The sequence below is a fragment of the Lolium perenne genome, chromosome 1 (assembly GCF_019359855.2).
Source record: "Lolium perenne isolate Kyuss_39 chromosome 1, Kyuss_2.0, whole genome shotgun sequence".
Lineage (NCBI taxonomy): Eukaryota > Viridiplantae > Streptophyta > Magnoliopsida > Poales > Poaceae > Lolium > Lolium perenne.
This window is the reverse complement of record NC_067244.2, coordinates 204,192,583-204,210,801: the sequence shown is the minus strand read 5'-3', so window position 1 is coordinate 204,210,801 and position 18,219 is coordinate 204,192,583. Positions and strand designations below refer to the sequence as shown.

The 18,219-nt window shown below is 49.8% G+C and overlaps 1 protein-coding gene across 1 annotated transcript; it reads left to right on the top strand.

The window, feature by feature from the left end:
- Positions 1–1,562: 1,562 nt before the first annotated feature.
- Positions 1,563–17,882, top strand: LOC139833908 (uncharacterized). Its single transcript, XM_071824279.1, has 3 exons — positions 1,563–1,762; positions 1,811–2,309; positions 17,787–17,882. Exons 1-3 carry the CDS (start codon positions 1,563–1,565, stop codon positions 17,880–17,882), a joined length of 795 nt encoding a protein of 264 aa, XP_071680380.1.
- The last annotated feature ends 337 nt before the right edge of the window (positions 17,883–18,219 follow it).

Here is an 18,219-nt window from a genome sequence, read left to right as displayed (position 1 = left end):
CATGGAAACCGTCTGACATGCCGGGTGTCCCGAGAGAACTTGCTGAGCACAAATTACACGTCGACCCCTCCGCACGCCCCGTTAGGCAGGAAATGCGCCCTGTAGGAGAAGAGCGACGGCGCGCAATCGCTGAAGAAGTGAACCGACTACTCGCTGCCGGTTTCATCATTGAAATCAAGCACCCCAAGTGGCTGGCAAACCCAGTCTTGGTGCTAAAGAAGAACAAGACATGGCGAATGTGTATCGATTACACCAGCCTCAATAGCGCATGCCCCAAGGATCCATTCGTCCTGCCGCGAATCGACCAGATTATCGATGCGGTCGCCGGGTCCGAGTCGCTGTGCTTCCTCGACGCTTACTCCGGGTACAATCAAATAAATATGGCCAAGGAAGACCAAGAGAAGACAGCATTCATCACGCCCTTGGGTGCCTACTACTACACATCCATGACCTTCGGCCTCAAAAACGCCGGAGCGACATACCAACGGTGCATGAACAGCTGCCTGGAAAGCCAAATCGGCCGCATCGTACACTTCTACATCGACGACGTAGTAGTCAAGTCGACTCACCAGGCCGACCTCATCACCGACCTCGCCGAGACATTCGCCAACTTACGGCGATACAAGATCAAGCTCAATCCTCTGAAGTGCACCTTCGGGGTCCCTTCTAGACAGCTGCTCGGCTACGTCGTCTCCAAACGAGGCATCGAGCCCAACCCAGAGAAGACACTGGCGGTCATGCGAACCAAACAACCAACCTGCCTGGTCGATGCACAAAAACTCGCCGGCCGGGTCGCAGCCCTCAGTCGCTTCATACACCGGCTCGGCGACAAGGCCATGCCACTCTACCTCCTGCTCAAGAAGTCAGAATCATTCAGGTGGACAGAAGAAGCGCAACGGGCCCTGGAAGAGCTCCAACACGCCCTTCAGAACTCCCCTATCCTCGCGGCCCCGCTACCAAAAGAGACTATGCTATTATATGTCGCCGCATCGAACCGCGCGATAAGCGCGGTCATGGTCGTTGAACGCAAGGAAGAGGGAAAGGAGCAGCTGATACAGCGCCCGGTCTACTACATCAGCGAAGCCTTAATCGAATCCAAGCAACGGTACCCGCATTACCAAAAGCTGGTGTACGCAGTCCTCAGGGCCCAGAGGCGACTGGCCCCCTACTTCCACGAACACCCCATCAAGGTAGTCGCCTCAACACCACTCACCGACATCATCCGTAACCGCGACGCAACTGGCCGGATCGCCAAGTGGGCAGTCGAACTCGGCGTCCACAACATCACCTACGAGTCGCGCCACGCCATCAAGTCTCAGGCACTCGCCGACTTCCTCGCCGACTGGGAAGAGGCCCAGCAACCAAGCTCCCCCGCGAACCTCAAGCATTGGACACTGCACTTCGACGGTTCCAAGAACCTCGAGGGGGCAGGCGCGGGAGTCGTCCTCACATAGACAAAGGGCAACACCGTGAAATATGTCCTGCAACTCAGGTTCGAGCCCTGCACCAACAACATGGCTGAATACGAGGCGCTCCTACACGGCATGCGAATAGCAAAAGAGATGGGCGCAACACGGCTGCGCTGTCTCGGCGATTCCGACCTGATTGCCAGCCAGACTTTCGGCACCTGTGACGCCACCGACGCCAACATGATTGCATACAAGCGCGCGGTCGATCAAGCCGGCGCTAGCTTCGCCGGCCACGTCGTCGAATGGGTCGACAGGCGCAAGAATGAGGAAGCAGATGCGCTAGCCAGACTCGGGTCCAAGCGACTCCAACCTCCTCCAGGCGTCGTCCTGGATATCCTCAGCCACCCCTCGGTGCGCGCACCTCGCGAGCTGGACATTGCTGAACCTCCTGCTCCCGACTCCACCCTAGTCGCACTCGCTTCCGACAGCGTCGACTGGACCGAGCCATACCTGAGCTACCTCGAACGCCAGATACTGCCAATGGACGAAGCCAAAGCACGAGCTATCGTGCGCATGTGCAAGTCTTTCACCATTATCAATAATGAGCTATACAAGCGCAGCGTCTCGGGAGTGTTCCAGCGATGCGTCGCCGCCGACGAAGGGCGCAAAATCCTGCGCGACATCCACGCAGGGGACTGCGGCCACCACGCAGGCGCGCATTCCATAGTCGCCAAAGCTTTTTGTCACGGCTTCTATTGGCCAACAGCCCATGAAGATGCAATCGCGCTCGTCCGCTCGTGCGCTGGGTGCCAAAAGTATGCAAGCCAGTCGCACATGCCGGGATCAGCACTGGAGACCATCCCCCTTACCTGGCCATTCGCCGTCTGGGGTCTGGACATGGTAGGGAAATTCAAAACGGCCCCCGGCGGGTACACTCACCTCCTGGTCGCGGTGGACAAGTTCACCAAATGGGTAGAAGCAAAACCCATCAAGAAGTGCGACGGAAAGATAGCCACAAAGTTCCTACGCGAGCTTATCTATTGTTGTGGGTATACTTTATGGGTATATCAACGGCATGGCCTAGATCCGGCAAGCCCGAGTGGCCCATAGTTGGTGGTGAGGCATGTGGCCCATCGGGCGGCCCAGTTGTTGTAGATCATGAAGGATGAAGTCCAGCCCAGGAACAGGAAGCCGGATCTTAACCGACCTACGAAGGAGGCCGGATCCATGGAAGCCCATAAAGTATCCGGATCCAGCACGTATTTGGAGGAAGGCGGATCCTTGACGTACACGGCAAGATATTGTACCGTAGTTAGGTAACTTGTATTCCGGCTAGGACTCTCCATGTAAACCCTAGATCCGTGCGCCTATATAAGCCGGATCCCGGGAGCCCTAGAGGCACAACCACAACTCATTGTAACAACGCGATAGCGCCCAGATAATTCCAGACAAGCAGCAGTAGGCCCTGTCATCGTGCAGGTGTTCCAAAGCTGGGTAAATCGCGTACCACCGTCTCGAGAGCACTCCGCCCTATGGCCCCTACTTCTTCTTCCCCTCGTGAGGATCCCTCCTCCGGGGTACCGTCGATTAGGCAACGACAGTTGGCGCCCACCGTGGGGCCTGTGGCGTCTGGAGGCCGGAACCGGGAGGGTTCCGCCATGGGAAGCTACGACGACACCATCGCTGTGGGGCGCGTCCTCTACGCCGGAAATCTGCCGATCGTCCCTCCGGATGAGTGTTGGATTCCGGCTAGGACAAACCCCGTCAAGCTCTCCATCGTCCCAGTTGGTGGCATACACATCTTCATCGGGGAAACCGTCGATTCCGATGGAAACCCACTGGTAAGTAACGCAGACGCGACCGCCGCTGAGCTGGACGCTGTCGCGAAGATCCGATCTGAGATGCAGAAGCTTCCCAAGGAAGATTCCGCCTCGGACAGAAGCTCCGGATGCAAGTCTGGAGCCGGAACCAGAAACATGGGTCATGCACTTCGATGGATCCAAGCAGCATCAAGGCTCAGGAGCCGGAGTCACCCTGAAGTCCCCCACCGGAGAAGAACTGCAGTATGTTCTGCAGATCCACTTCGAAGCTACAAACAACATGGCGGAATACGAGGCTCTACTACACGGTCTGCGCATCGCTAAGGAAATTGGGATCAAGCACATCATATGCTGTGGAGATTCCGACCTGGTGGCACAACAAGTAGCCGGAACCTGGAACGCCAGAAACTCCGTCATGGCGGCCTACAGAGACGAAGTTGACGAGATCGCCAAGTGCTTCCTCGGATACGAAGTCAAGTACGTCAGGAGAGACGATAACACAGCGGCTGACATGCTATCCAAGCTCGGATCCGGCAGGAAGCAAATTCCGCCTGGTATTTTCCTTGAGCACCTACGGATACCCTCAGTTAAGGGCGCTAACCCGGAAAACCCAGAGGTGGCAGTGTCTCCGGCAAAGGAAGTGATGGCTATCATTCCGGCTTGGACCCAGCCTTTCCTGGACTACCTCATCGATCAGAAGTTGCCAGAGGACGAGGTCTTCGCGCGACAGATCGTCAGACGAGCAAGATCCTACACAATTGTTGATGGACAGCTCTACAAACGAAGTGCAACAGGGGTATTTCTCAAATGCGTCTCCAATCAAGACGGTATCGCAATCCTCAGAGAGATCCATGCAGGGGATTGCGGGCATCATGCCGCCCCCAGGTCCCTCGTTGCCAAAGCTTTCCGGCTAGGATTTTACTGGCTCACAGCTAAAGAAGATGCTGACAAAATAGTCAAGACCTGCCGAGGTTGTCAGTACTACGCTACTCAACCAAACGCTCCAGCCCAAGAGCTGAAGACCATACCTATCACCTGGCCGTTTGCGGTCTGGGGGCTCGATATGGTTGGTAAGTTAAAAAGATCATCTCCTGGCGGTTTTGAATACCTTCTGGTCGCTGTTGACAAATTCAGCAAGTGGATCGAGGCAAAGCCAGTGAGGAAAGCCGATGGTGCTACGGCACTAAAATTTGTCTGCATCCTCGTGATGAGATTCGGCATCCCACACAGCATAATCACAGATAATGGCACAAACTTCGCTCAAGGAGAATTGAAGGATTACTGTGAGACAGTAGGGATTCGACTGGACCTTGCATCTGTGGCTCATCCACAGTCAAATGGTCAGGTTGAAAGGGCTAACGGCCTAATATTATCAGGAATTAAACCGCGCCTTGAAGAACCGCTGCGACGAGCAGCTGGAGCTTGGGCTGACGAGTTGGAAGCTGTTTTGTGGAGTTTGCGAACTACCCCTAAAAGATCAACAGGGTTTACCCCATTTTTCCTGGTATACGGATCCGAAGTCGTGCTCCCCTCCGACATCATCCACGATTCACCGCGAGTTTCCGCCTACAATGAAGAAACAGCTGACGAGGCCAGACAGCTATCTGTGGACCTGATCGAGGAAGCTCGGAACTTAGCTGACCAGCGCTCCGCCATCTACCAGCAGAAGCTCCGACGCTATCACAGTCGTCGAGTTCGGAATCGCTCCTTCATGGTAGGAGACCTGGTCCTCCGCCTTCGTTAGGTGAAAGACCATAAGCTGCAATCTCCATGGGAAGGACCCTTCGTCGTTAGCAAAGTGCTTCATAACGGGTCATACTACCTTGTTGATTTCCGCGAGCTGAAGGATAGACCTGCTAATTGGCACCGGAAATGCAAGCGTGAGGATCCGGATGACATCTACGACGAGACAGATCGCCCTTGGAACATCGCACAGCTACGTCCTTTCTACACTTAGCATATTTTTTCCGAGTTACAAACTCTGTAATAGTTATACATGATCAATGAAATAAAGCTTATGGTTCACTCTTTGAGTCTTTTACCTCCTTTACCTGTTCATTTTAGATCATGTATGTTTTTTCCGACTAAAACCGCAGAGCTGGATGTTTCCGCCTAGGCGTGTATGAAAGTTGTGATTTTCAAAATCGTCCCTTAGGACGTAAGCCTAAGTTTTCTGGTGGAAATTTTTTTTCGTTGCGAACTCGTGGATTCCTGGTAGCGACTTCTGGCACCTAGGCTGGGGGCTTGTTTCCGCGGTTATGGACGGACGCCATTGGGCTTCGTCACCGCAGGCGAGCGTTTCCGGCCAAAGGTTTTCCGGCTCGTGGAAGGTCAAACGAGTAAGCCGGAAAATTAACAAACCAGCACTTGCATTTAACAAACGAAACATGCAAATAATTCTAACGGATAGCAGGATAAGTTTTCCGCCCACGCATAATTGTTTCGTCCCTAGATACTTAAGAATTAAAGTTATATTACAAACCCTCGCTGGGGCCAAAATGATGCATTGTTTCTCCCGCATGAATAAAAGTTTTCACTCCCCCTTAGCCGGAGAAGTCTTGCCCTCTGGATCTTTTTCCTCGGCGTCTTCGGCCGGAGATGACATGTCTTCATCACTTTCTTCCTCTTCTTCAGAAGCTGCAGCGCTGGTCTTGGGTTCCTCTTGGGGAGCGTCCTTGGAGCTGGTCCAGGTAAATTGGGTTCCGGATTCCGCAGGTCGCGCCTCCGCGTCGCGCTCCTTTTGAAGTTCGGCTTCCAAGGGCTCGTCCGCAGGAAGAACGACCTTGTCGTAGAATTCATTATGCCGGATCCTGCGCGCGATACGGGTGTCGTAGCCGCTCACTGCATCCAGGCTCGCGCTAACATCCGCATCCGGAGGAACGCCCGTGGTTACCTGCTCAAGATCAAGCTCCGGGTTATGTGCTAAGCACATAGTTAAGGTCATTGCAGCTGCGCCTCGGGCTGATGATGCTTGTAGATCCGTCACCAGCTCCGGAAGAACGTCCACTTTTCTAACAAGTTTGCGAACGTTGCAAGTGCGACTCCTCTTGATGGACAAGTTGTAGCATATCTTGCGGGAGGCGGAGATGAGATCTTTGCAATCATCGCCTGCAAGTTGAAGAAGGTCGTCTCGTGGGAACAAATTCCGACGCTTTTCCGGATACCCAAGCGGCTGTGCATAAGATAATCAGGATATAAGCATGCAATTTGAGCACAAAGAAAAAGGTCGGAGCAAAACATCTAGACAAGGTTTCAGCATAGTACCCAAGATGTTCTCGTTGAGCAAGTCCCAGTGATGTTCCGCGGTCTCCATATATTTATGGAACCCATAGAGCTCTTTCTGCTGCCTCTTGATGGTCTCGCTGTCAGCATTTCTTTTCAATATAAATTCGCCCTTTTCCCTGACGTGCTCGGAGTTTTTCTCCGCCAGCTGTTTCTCGGCCTGCTCCCTCTTTAGTTCCGCCTCCTTTAGTTTCGTTTCCAATTCTTGGTACGAGGAGCGCAGGTTCTCAAGTTTCGACGAGGCTGTAGCAAGGGAAGATGATGCGCCTATAATAACATAAGTCAAAAACAAGTTCAAAGTCGGAATGTGAACTAATGACAAAAAAGACGGAAACCAACCTTGGGCGTCCGCCAGTTGTTTGTTCAGTTCCGCATTCGCATCTTTCAGAGTCCGGATATTTTCCGCCTGATTCAGAGTAACGCGGCGCTGAAGGGCAATGTTCTTGTGCAGCTCGTAATGCAGCGCCTGCTGTTCCTGTACAACATAGACAGGGCAGGAGTAAAAATTCGGCCTGTAACAGTGGTTTCCTTCAAAGCATTATTGCCGGAACCTTTCCGCCATAATGCTTGGGGGCTACTGATCCAATTTAAAAACTTTCCCGGAAGTAATCTTTCTCTAAGCATCTAAGCGCTAACTATTATTTGAGTTTCCGCCTACATGCTTGGGGGCTACTGGGGAGTACCTTTTGCTTGCAGATGAGTTTGTCGAAGAACTGGCCGACATCCTTCTTAAAGTCCTGGATTTCCGATGTCGCGACGTCAGGCTTCCCCCAGGCGTTGTTCAGCATGGTGTTGAGCAAGTCTTGTTCAAGCTCCCATTTCTCCGCCTCGGTTAACTTGTTGAAGAACTTGGTAGCATATGCCTTGGGGGTGGAAGTCATGTCAGCCGGATCTCCAAAGTTTTTCGGAAAAACGACGACGTCGCCAGCGCCGTTTCCGGCCTTCTCAGAAGAAGTGACTTCAGCCTCTCCTTGGCCTTGTTCTTCTGCGTCTTCTTGGGCAGGGCCTTTGGCCTTAGGATCCTCTCCGCCCACTTTCTCGCTGCTAATCGGAATTATTTCCGGTGGAGTATTTGCGGCAAGAGGGGGAGATTGATTAGCCTGAGGGGGAGACGGCCGAGGAGTAGGGTGGGAGGTACTTGGCGGAGCTGGAGTAGTAGGACCAACTGCCGGAGACTTTTTCATGTATTTAGTAATAGGCTCTTGGCTGATGGTCCGCGTGGCAGTGGTACTCGGATTCCTGCAAACAAGTGAAAGGGATCGAATAAGAAATAATTTCGCCAAAATAGAGGTGCACCATATTCGGAAACTTACGGGGCGCCGGGGACAATGGGGCGCGAGCGTTTGCCAGCTGTTGAAAGCATCTTCAGGCGTGCACATTCCGCTTTCCTCGAATCTAGCGGAGGTGGCCTTACGGTCTTGGACTTCTTGGCGGAGGCCTCGCCGCTAGCTCTGGCTTCTGAGCCGGAAGCTTTAGCGCGGGGACGCTTCGAAGGTCGAGGGGCCGCCTTGCGGGGTACCTGTTCCTCTTCCTCCTCTTCGTCTTCCGGAACCTCCTCCGCCGCGTCACCGCTGACAGGGACATGAAGAATGGTGCGGAAGTTTTCCTCCGCCAAAGTGTTGAGCTGGGAGGAATATGAATAAAAATCAAAGTTAACATCCAAAAACTTGTGAAGTTTGAAGCAACGAAAAGAACAGAGCTTACCGGAGGACACTGGTCGTTTGTGTAGATATCCTTGATCAGTTCCGGGACCTGTTGGCCCCTAGGAATTTTCACCAACGTCTTGAACCTTCTCTTGAGGGAGTCGGCCGGAAGATCGTGGCGAGTGAATCGGAGGAGATCGTCCGCCCCGGTGTAAGCGCACATCAGGCGTGCGTTGTAGCGCAGGGGCTGGATCCTCCGGGTGAACCAGCTAAGGGTAAGCTGAGCTCCGGTTAGCCCGTCATGGACTAGCCAGGAGATTCTCCGCGCTGCCTTCTCCAAGATAGGGGTTTGGGCGAGCGAGGGAACAAAGCTCCAGCTTGCGAGCTCTTCCGGAGGCTCGTTGATGAACTTGGGCAAGCCATCGTGGATGTCCGGAACTGAGGTGTTCTTTTCGTAGAACCATCCGGCGTTCCAGTACCGGACGGATTCGTGCGAATCCTGAGGAGGATACATGCGGCTAGGTCGGAGCATGAACGTCATACTCCCACAGTTCACCATTGCTTTGTCTTTCGTTTCCTTCTTCACCCGGAAGAAGAACTGCCATAATCTGACATCTGGTCGGATCCCAAGGTGCCCTTCGCAAAGAGTTACGAAGTTGGAGAGGAGGAGGTATGAGTTTGGGCAGATGTTGTGGGGCTGGAGCCCGTATGTGTTGAGGATGGAGAGGAAAAACTCCGAACAAGGGAGTGACAGTCCGCGTTCCACCCAAGCCTTAGTCATGACAATTTCTCCGGCTTCGGGCTTGGGGACGTCGGAATCGCGTGTGAAGCTCCAGTGAGCGGAGATCATACCCTCGTTCTGGAGCTCTCTAAGCTCCACATCAGTAGTTGTGCAGGGCCACCACTGACCCCGCTCTCCTTCACGGATCCGGGCCTTGGACGCCCTCTTGTTTTCCGCCTCCTGTACTTTGGCTGCCATCCTAGCTTGTCCCTCGAGTTCTTCTTGGAGCTCTTTGAGGGAGGGGATCCGGCCTGGAGCGGTGCTGGAAGATGCGGAAAACGGTTGAGCTAACCTAATGTCGGAAACATATGGTGGCAGGTATGTTATGGGATCCGGACATATTGGTTCTAATGGATTGGGATCCGGGCTACTCGGAGAGCTACCAGTACAGTGCGATGAATCAAGTGGCATGCTTCCGGCTGCACCCATGCAAATTATTTGAGTATCCGGATCTACACTAAGTTTGTCTTCTACGAGGCCGGTGCACGTACCGTTAATGGCGCGGTGGCTCGACGGAGCTCCGGTGAAGTCGAGGTCGCCGGACTTGCAGGAAATCACCTCGCGTGACCATGAATCGGCGGCGGGAAGGATTTCCCGTTCAACCGAAGGGGTCTTGGCGCGAGGAGAGGCTTGGACTGGCGGCGCGCGGAGTTCACCGTGGCAAGGTTCGCCGGAGTTGAGATCCGTCGGGCGGCGCGTGATACGTCTCCGACGTATCGATAATTTCTTATGTTCCATGCCACATTATTGATGTTATCTACATGTTTTATGCACACTTTATGTCATATTCGTGCATTTTCTGGAACTAACCTATTAACAAGATGCCGAAGTGCCAGTTCCTGTTTTCTGCTGTTTTTGGTTTCAGAAATCCTAGTAACGAAATATTCTCGGAATCGGACGAAATCAACGCCCAGGTTCCTATTTTCACCGGAAGCATCCAGAACTCCCGGGAAGGACCAGAGGGGGGCACTGGGCCCCCAGACCATAGGCCGGCGCGGCCCAGGCCCTGGCCGCACCGCCCTATGGTGTCGTCGCCCCTTCGACCCTCCGACTCCGACTCTTCGCCTATTTAAGCCGTCGTGACCTAAAACTTCGACACCAATTAACGAAACTCCAGAAAAGTTACTGTGACGCCGCCGCCATCGCGAAACTCCAATTCGGGGGACAGAAGTCTCTGTTCCGGCACCCTGCCGGGACGGGGAATTGCCCCCGGAGCCATCTCCATCGCCGTCTTCACCGCCATCTTCACCGCCATCGCTGCCTCCATGATGAGGAGGGAGTAATCCACCCCCGAGGCTGAGGGCTTCGCTGTAGCTATTTGGTTCATCTCTCTTCCATGTACCTCAATACAATAATCTCATGAGCTGCTTTACATGATTGAGATTCATATGAGTTTTGTATCACTACTATCTATGTGCTACTCTAGCAAAGTTATTAAAGTAGTCCTATTCCTCCTGCACGTGTGTAAAGGTGACAGTGTGTGCACCGTGTTAGTACTTGGTTTATGCTATGATCATGATCTCTTGTAGATTGCGAAGTTAACTATTGCTATGATAATATTGATGTGATCTATTCCTCCTACATATGCATGAAGGTGACAGTGTGCATGCTATGCTAGTACTTGGTTTAGTCTTTTGATCTATCTTACACTAAAGGTTACTAAAATATGAGCATTATTGTGGAGCTTGTTAACTCCGGCATTGAGGGTTCGTGTAATCCTACGCAATGTGTTCATCATCCAACAAGAGTGTAGAGTATGCATTTATCTATTCTGTTATGTGATCAATGTTGAGAGTGTCCACTAGTGAAAGTGTAATCCCTAGGCCTTGTTCCTAAATACTGCTATCGCTGCTTGTTTATCGTTTTTACTGCGTTACTACTGCTGCAATACTACCACCATCAACTACACGCCAGCAAGCTATTTTCTGGCACCATTGCTACTGCTCATATATATTCATACCACCTGTATTTCACTATCTCTTCGTCGAACTAGTGCACCTATTAGGTGTGTTGGGGACACAAGAGACTTCTTGCTTTGTGGTTGCAGGGTTGCATGAGAGGGATATCTTTGACCTCTTCCTCCCTGAGTTCGATAAACCTTGGGTGATCCACTTAAGGGAAAACTTGCTGCTGTTCTACAAACCTCTGCTCTTGGAGGCCCAACACTGTCTACAGGAAAGGAGGGGGAACGTAGACATCAAGCACTTTTCTGGCGCCGTTGCCGGGGAGGAAAGGTAAAAGGTACTCACACTCCGTATCTCGGCTACTAAGCTATTTTCCGGCGTTGTAAGTACTCGAAGCTATTTCCTTTAGATCCTGCAATTGCATCTTTTTGTTTCTTGTTTACACTAGTTTGGCATAATGGACAACAATGAGCTTTTTACTCTATTTCCTGATTTAAGACATGGATGGTTTGATCCGAAAATTAAAAAACCCATGGAACATATTAATATGAACACTTTGAACACCATTGTTGCTAATGATATGGAAAATTCTAAGCTTGGGGAAGCTGGCTTTGATGAGCATGATATTTTTAGTCCCCCAAGCATTGAGGAGAAAATTTTCTTTGATGATACTTTGCCTCCTATTTATGATGATTATAATGATATTGGTCTTTTAGTGCCGCCTACTATGGAGAGTAATTTTTATGATGATAATACTATGCCTCCTACACTTGATGAGAATAATAATGATAGCTACTTTGTTGAATTTGCTCCCACTACATCTAATAAAATTGATTATGCTTATGCGGAGAGTAATAATTTTATGCATGAGACTCATGATAAGAATGCTTTATGTGATAGTTATATTGTTGAGTTCGCTCATGACACTACTGAAAGTTATTATGAGAGAGGAAAATATGGTTGTAGAAATTTTCATGTTACTAAAACACCTCTCTATGTGCTGAAATTTTTGAAGCTATACTTGTTTTATCTTCCTATGCTTGTCACTTTGCTCCTCATGAACTTGTTTATTTACAAGATTCCTTTTCATAGGAAGCATGTTATACTTAAATGTGTTTTGAATTTGTCTCTTGATGCTCTCTTTTTGCTTCACATACTATTTCTTGCGAGTGCATCATTAAAACTGTTGAGCCCATCTTAATGGCTATAAAGAAAGAACTTCTTGGGAGATAACCCATGTGTTATTTTGCTACAGTACTTTATTTTATATTTGTGTCTTGGAAGTTGTTTACTACTGTAGCAACCTCTCCTTATCTTAGTTTTGTGTTTTGTTGTGCCAAGTAAAGTCTTTGATAGTAAAGTCAATACTAGATTTGGATTACTGCGCAGAAACTGTTTTCTTTGCTGTCACGAATCTGGGCAAAATTCTCTGTAGGTAACTCAGAAAATTATGCCAATTTACGTGAGTGATCCACAGATATGTACGCAACTTTCATTCAATTTGAGCATTTTCATCTGAGCAATTCTGGTGCCATTTTAAAATTCGTCTTTACGGACTGTTCTGTTTTGACAGATTCTGCCTTTTATTTCGCATTGCTTCTTTCGCTGTGTTGGGTGGATTTCTTTGTTCCATTACCTTCCAGTAGCTTTGGGCAATGTCCAGAAGTGTTAAGAATGATTGTGTCACCTCTGAACATGTGAGTTTTTGATTATGCACTAACCCTCTAATGAGTTTGTTTCGAGTTTGGTGTGAAGGAAGTTTTCAAGGATCAAGAGAGGAGGATGATATACTATGATCAAGAAGAGTGAAAAGTCTAAGCTTGGGGATGCCCCGGTGGTTCATCCCTGCATATTTCAAGAAGACTCAAGCGTCTAAGCTTGGGGATGCCCAAGGCATCCCCTTCTTCATCGACAACATTATCAGGTTCCTCCCCTGAAACTATATTTTTATTCCGTCACATCTTATGTACTTTACTTGGAGCGTCTGTTTGTTTTTGTTTTTGTTTGTGTTTGAATAAATTGGATTACATCATGCTTGTGTGGGAGAGAGACACGCTCCGCTGGTTCGTATGAACACATGTGTTCTTAGCTCGTAATATTCATGACGAAGTTTCTTCTTCGTTAAATTGTTATATGGTTGGAATTGGAAAATGATACATGTAGTAATTGCTATAAATGTCTTGGGTAATGTGATACTTGGCAATTGTTGTGCTCATGTTTAAGCTCTTGCATCATATGCTTTGCACCCATTAATGAAGAAATACATAGAGCATGCTAAAATTTGGTTTGCATAATTGGTCTCTCTAAGGTCTAGATAATTTCTAGTATTGAGTTTGAACAACAAGGAAGACGGTGTAGAGTCTTATAATGTTTACAATATGTCTTTTATGTGAGTTTTGCTGCACCGGTTCATCCTTGTGTTTGTTTCAAATAACCTTGCTAGCCTAAACCTTGTATCGAGAGGGAATACTTCTCATGCATCCAAAATCCTTGAGCCAACCACTATGCCATTTGTGTCCACCATACCTACCTACTACATGGTATTTTCTGCCATTCCAAGTAAATACTTCATGTGCTACCTTTAAACCTTCAAAATGCTTCTCAATTTGTGTTAATGTTCTATAGCTCATGAGGAAGTATGTGGTGTTTATCTTTCAACCTTGTCATTTACTCTTGACAGACTTTCACAATGGACTAGTGGCTTCATCCGCTTATCCAATAATTTTGCAAAAAGAGCTGGCAATGGGGTTCCCAGCCCCAATTAATTACAACTTGCATTAATAATTCTCTTCACATGTTTTGCTCTGATTCATCAGCAAGCAACTTAATTTTGCAAATAGACACTCCTCCATGGTATGAGATTGATGGTAGGCACCCGAGGATTCGGTTAGCCATGGCTTGTGTAAGCAAAGGTTGGGAGGAGTGTCACCCATAAATAAATAAAAACTAAAATACATGTGTAAACAAAAGAGAAGAGGGATGATCTACCTTGCTGGTAGAGATAACGTCCTTCATGGGAGCCGCTCTTGAAAGTCTGGTTGGTGAGGTAGTTAGAGTACCCATTACCATTCGTTGACAACAACAAACACCTCTCAAAACTTTACTTTTATGCTCTATATGATTTTAAAACTTGAAAAGCTCTAGCACATGATTTATCCCTGCTTCCCTCTGCGAAGGGCCATTCTTTTACTTTTATTGTTGAGTCAGTTCACCTATTTCTCTCCACCTCAAGAAGCAAACACTTGTGTGAACTTTGCATTGATTCTTACATACTTGCATATTCCACTTGTTATATTACTTTGCATTGACAACTATCCATGAGATATACATGTTACAAGTTGAAAGCAACCGCTGAAACTTCATCTTCCTTTGTGTTGCTTCAATACCTTTACTTTGAATTATTGCTTTATGAGTTAACTCTTATGCAAGACTTATTGATGCTTGTCTTGAAGTGCTATTCATGAAAAGTCTTTGCTTTATGATTCAGTTGTTTACTCATGTCATATACATTGTTTTGATCGCTGCATTCACTACATATGCTTTACAAATAGTATGATCAAGGTTATGATGGCATGTCACTCCAGAAATTATCTTTGTTATCGTTTTACCTGCTCGGGACGAGCAGAACTAAGCTTGGGGATGCTGATACGTCTCCGACGTATCGATAATTTCTTATGTTCCATGCCACATTATTGATGTTATCTACATGTTTTATGCACACTTTATGTCATATTCGTGCATTTTCTGGAACTAACCTATTAACAAGATGCCGAAGTGCCAGTTCCTGTTTTCTGCTGTTTTTGGTTTCAGAAATCCTAGTAACGAAATATTCTCGGAATCGGACGAAATCAACGCCCAGGTTCCTATTTTCACCGGAAGCATCCAGAACTCCCGGGAAGGACCAGAGGGGGGGCACTGGGCCCCCAGACCATAGGCCGGCGCGGCCCAGGCCCTGGCCGCGCCGCCCTATGGTGTCGTCGCCCCTTCGACCCTCCGACTCCGACTCTTCGCCTATTTAAGCCGTCGTGACCTAAAACTTCGACACCAATTGACGAAACTCGAGAAAAGTTACTGTGACGCCGCCGCCATCGCGAAACTCCAATTCGGGGGACAGAAGTCTCTGTTCCGGCACCCTGCCGGGACGGGGAATTGCCCCCGGAGCCATCTCCATCGCCGTCTTCACCGCCATCTTCACCGCCATCGCTGCCTCCATGATGAGGAGGGAGTAATCCACCCCCGAGGCTGAGGGCTTCGCTGTAGCTATGTGGTTCATCTCTCTTCCATGTACCTCAATACAATAATCTCATGAGCTACTTTACATGATTGAGATTCATATGAGTTTTGTATCACTACTATCTATGTGCTACTCTAGCAAAGTTATTAAAGTAGTCCTATTCCTCCTGCACGTGTGTAAAGGTGACAGTGTGTGCACCGTGTTAGTACTTGGTTTATGCTATGATCATGATCTCTTGTAGATTGCGAAGTTAACTATTGCTATGATAATATTGATGTGATCTATTCCTCCTACATATGCATGAAGGTGACAGTGTGCATGCTATGCTAGTACTTGGTTTAGTCTTTTGATCTATCTTACACTAAAGGTTACTAAAATATGAGCATTATTGTGGAGCTTGTTAACTCCGGCATTGAGGGTTCGTGTAATCCTACGCAATGTGTTCATCATCCAACAAGAGTGTAGAGTATGCATTTATCTATTCTGTTATGTGATCAATGTTGAGAGTGTCCACTAGTGAAAGTGTAATCCCTAGGCCTTGTTCCTAAATACTGCTATCGCTGCTTGTTTACTGTTTTACTGCGTTACTACTGCTGCAATACTACCACCATCAACTACACGCCAGCAAGCTATTTTCTGGCACCATTGCTACTGCTCATATATATTCATACCACCTGTATTTCACTATCTCTTCGTCGAACTAGTGCACCTATTAGGTGTGTTGGGGACACAAGAGACTTCTTGCTTTGTGGTTGCAGGGTTGCATGAGAGGGATATCTTTGACCTCTTCCTCCCTGAGTTCGATAAACCTTGGGTGATCCACTTAAGGGAAAACTTGCTGCTGTTCTACAAACCTCTGCTCTTGGAGGCCCAACACTGTCTACAGGAAAGGAGGGGGAACGTAGACATCAGCGCGGCGCGAGGAAGAAGATGAAGTGGTGAGGTGCGGTGAAACAATGAAGAATTACCGAGCCGTGGGGTATTTATAGGCCATTCGCGGAGATTCGGGATTCGGATCCAATGGTGGAAACGGAACGGTCGCACCGTTGGATGGATGACACGTGTCTTAGGTCAAATGCGGTAAAACGACGTGGAGGTAACTTAACCATACACTCCCGAAAGTTCCGGCTAAAGATTCGCATCTGCGAAAATTTAGCGCGGGAAATAAGGAGGTGTGCGCGGGAAGAGCGGAGTCTCCGTTGCTATATCTCATCTGAAGACGAAGGATTTCCGAATGAATGAACCCGGAATCAAGTAAAAGTTTTGAAGCTCTTCAAGATTCTCTTCGGATCCGAGCTGAATGAAGTCGGAGGAATGATGAATCTCGGAGAACTTCGGGGGCTACTGTTGTGGGTATACTTTATGGGTATATCAACGGCATGGCCTAGATCCGGCAAGCCCGGGTGGCCCATAGTTGGTGGTGAGGCATGTGGCCCATCGGGCGGCCCAGTTGCTGTAGATCATGAAGGATGAAGTCCAGCCCAGGAACAGGAAGCCGGATCTTAACCGACCTACGAAGGAGGCCGGATCCATGGAAGCCCATAAAGTATCCGGATCCAGCACGTATTTGGAGGAAGGCGGATCCTTGACGTACACGGCAAGATATTGTACCGTAGTTAGGTAACTTGTATTCCGGCTAGGACTCTCCATGTAAACCCTAGATCCGTGCGCCTATATAAGCCGGATCCCGGGAGCCCTAGAGGCACAACCACAACTCATTGTAACAACGCGATAGCGCCCAGATAATTCCAGACAAGCAGCAGTAGGCCATGTCATCGTGCAGGTGTTCCGAAGCTGGGTAAATCGCGTACCACCGTCCCGAGAGCACTCCGCCCTGTGGCCCCTACTTCTTCTTCCCCTCGTGAGGATCCCTCCTCCGGGGTACCGTCGATTAGGCAACGACATCTATCGATATGGCTACCCTCACAGCATCATAACCGACAATGGCACCAATTTCGCCAAAGGGGAGATGGCCGACTTCTGCGAGGAAAAAGGCATCCGACTCGACCTCGCGTCAGTCGCACACCCCGAGTCGAACGGCCAAGCAGAAAGAGCGAACCAGAGCATCCTCCACGGACTCAAGCCGCGCCTGGTCATGCCCCTGGAACGCGCAGCCGGCTGCTGGGCAGAATAGCTCCCCTCAGTGCTGTGGGGCATCCGCACAACACCAAACAGGTCGACCGGCTTCACGCCTTTCTTCCTGGTATATGGCACCGAGGCAGTCATGCCCACGGATATCGCCTACGACTCGCCACGGGTCGCTAACTACGCCGAAGGAGACAATGAGCGAGCTCGCCAAGATGATATCGACCTCCTTGACGAGGCCAGGGACCTCGCACTCTCCAGGACCGCCATCTACCAGCAAGATCTCCGCCGCTACCACAGCCGTCGCGTTCGGAGTCGCTCCTTCCAAGTCGGAGATCTCGTGCTCCAGCTAATTCAACACAAGAAAGGCATGCACAAGCTATCCCCGCCTTGGGAAGGACCATTCGCCATCAGCCGCGTACTCGGCAACGACTCCTACTACCTCACGGACGTCCGCAAGGACGACAAAGGCGAACCGCTCACCCGAGAGGTGGAGCGCCCCTGGAACGTCAACCTCCTCCGACGGTTTTACACCTAAGGAAAATGTGTAACCCACAAATTCAGAGATTAATCAAAGTCGCCGATTGCATCAATCTCCAACTCCGATTGCCTCTCCATCACCCGCTAGCTATCTGCATCTCTCATCTCGGTAAACACCGGCCCAGTCGCCATGACAAGCGACTTGGTACTGAGAGACCTTCGGTCGCCGCTGCTGGAAGAGTGAAGTCCACGATCGGCCAAGTAGCCGGGCTAACAAGGGCACGACGGGTCTCCCGGGCGCAACACCAGGCCCGGTTACCTACCACCCCTTACGCCGTCAGGTGAAAACGGCGACTGGAAGCCACAGCAGGGTCGCATGCCCGACCAGCCCCCCGGGCCACGGCGACCGTCTCATGCTACGCTATACAGCACACCAATGCCCTCCTCTACCTTAGGCTGGTGACTTGAATGGCCAAGTACTTCGACCAGGGACCCCGCAAAACGGACCCGCGGCTCGCCAAGGAAAAACGCCCGCAAGAACCCCCTTTGGAGTCGCCTAGCGACTGGCTCACCGAGCCACG

Coding starts and splice junctions, on each gene's coding strand:
- LOC139833908 (XM_071824279.1), top strand. CDS start 1,563: ATGGGCGCAACACGGCTGCGCTGTCTCGGCGATTCCGACCTGATTGCC. Junction 1,763..1,810: donor GATGCGCTAGCCAGACTCGG/GTCCAAGCGACT, acceptor GGATATCCTCAG/CCACCCCTCGGTGCGCGCAC. Junction 2,310..17,786: donor CCGTCTGGGGTCTGGACATG/GTAGGGAAATTC, acceptor ATCACCCGCTAG/CTATCTGCATCTCTCATCTC.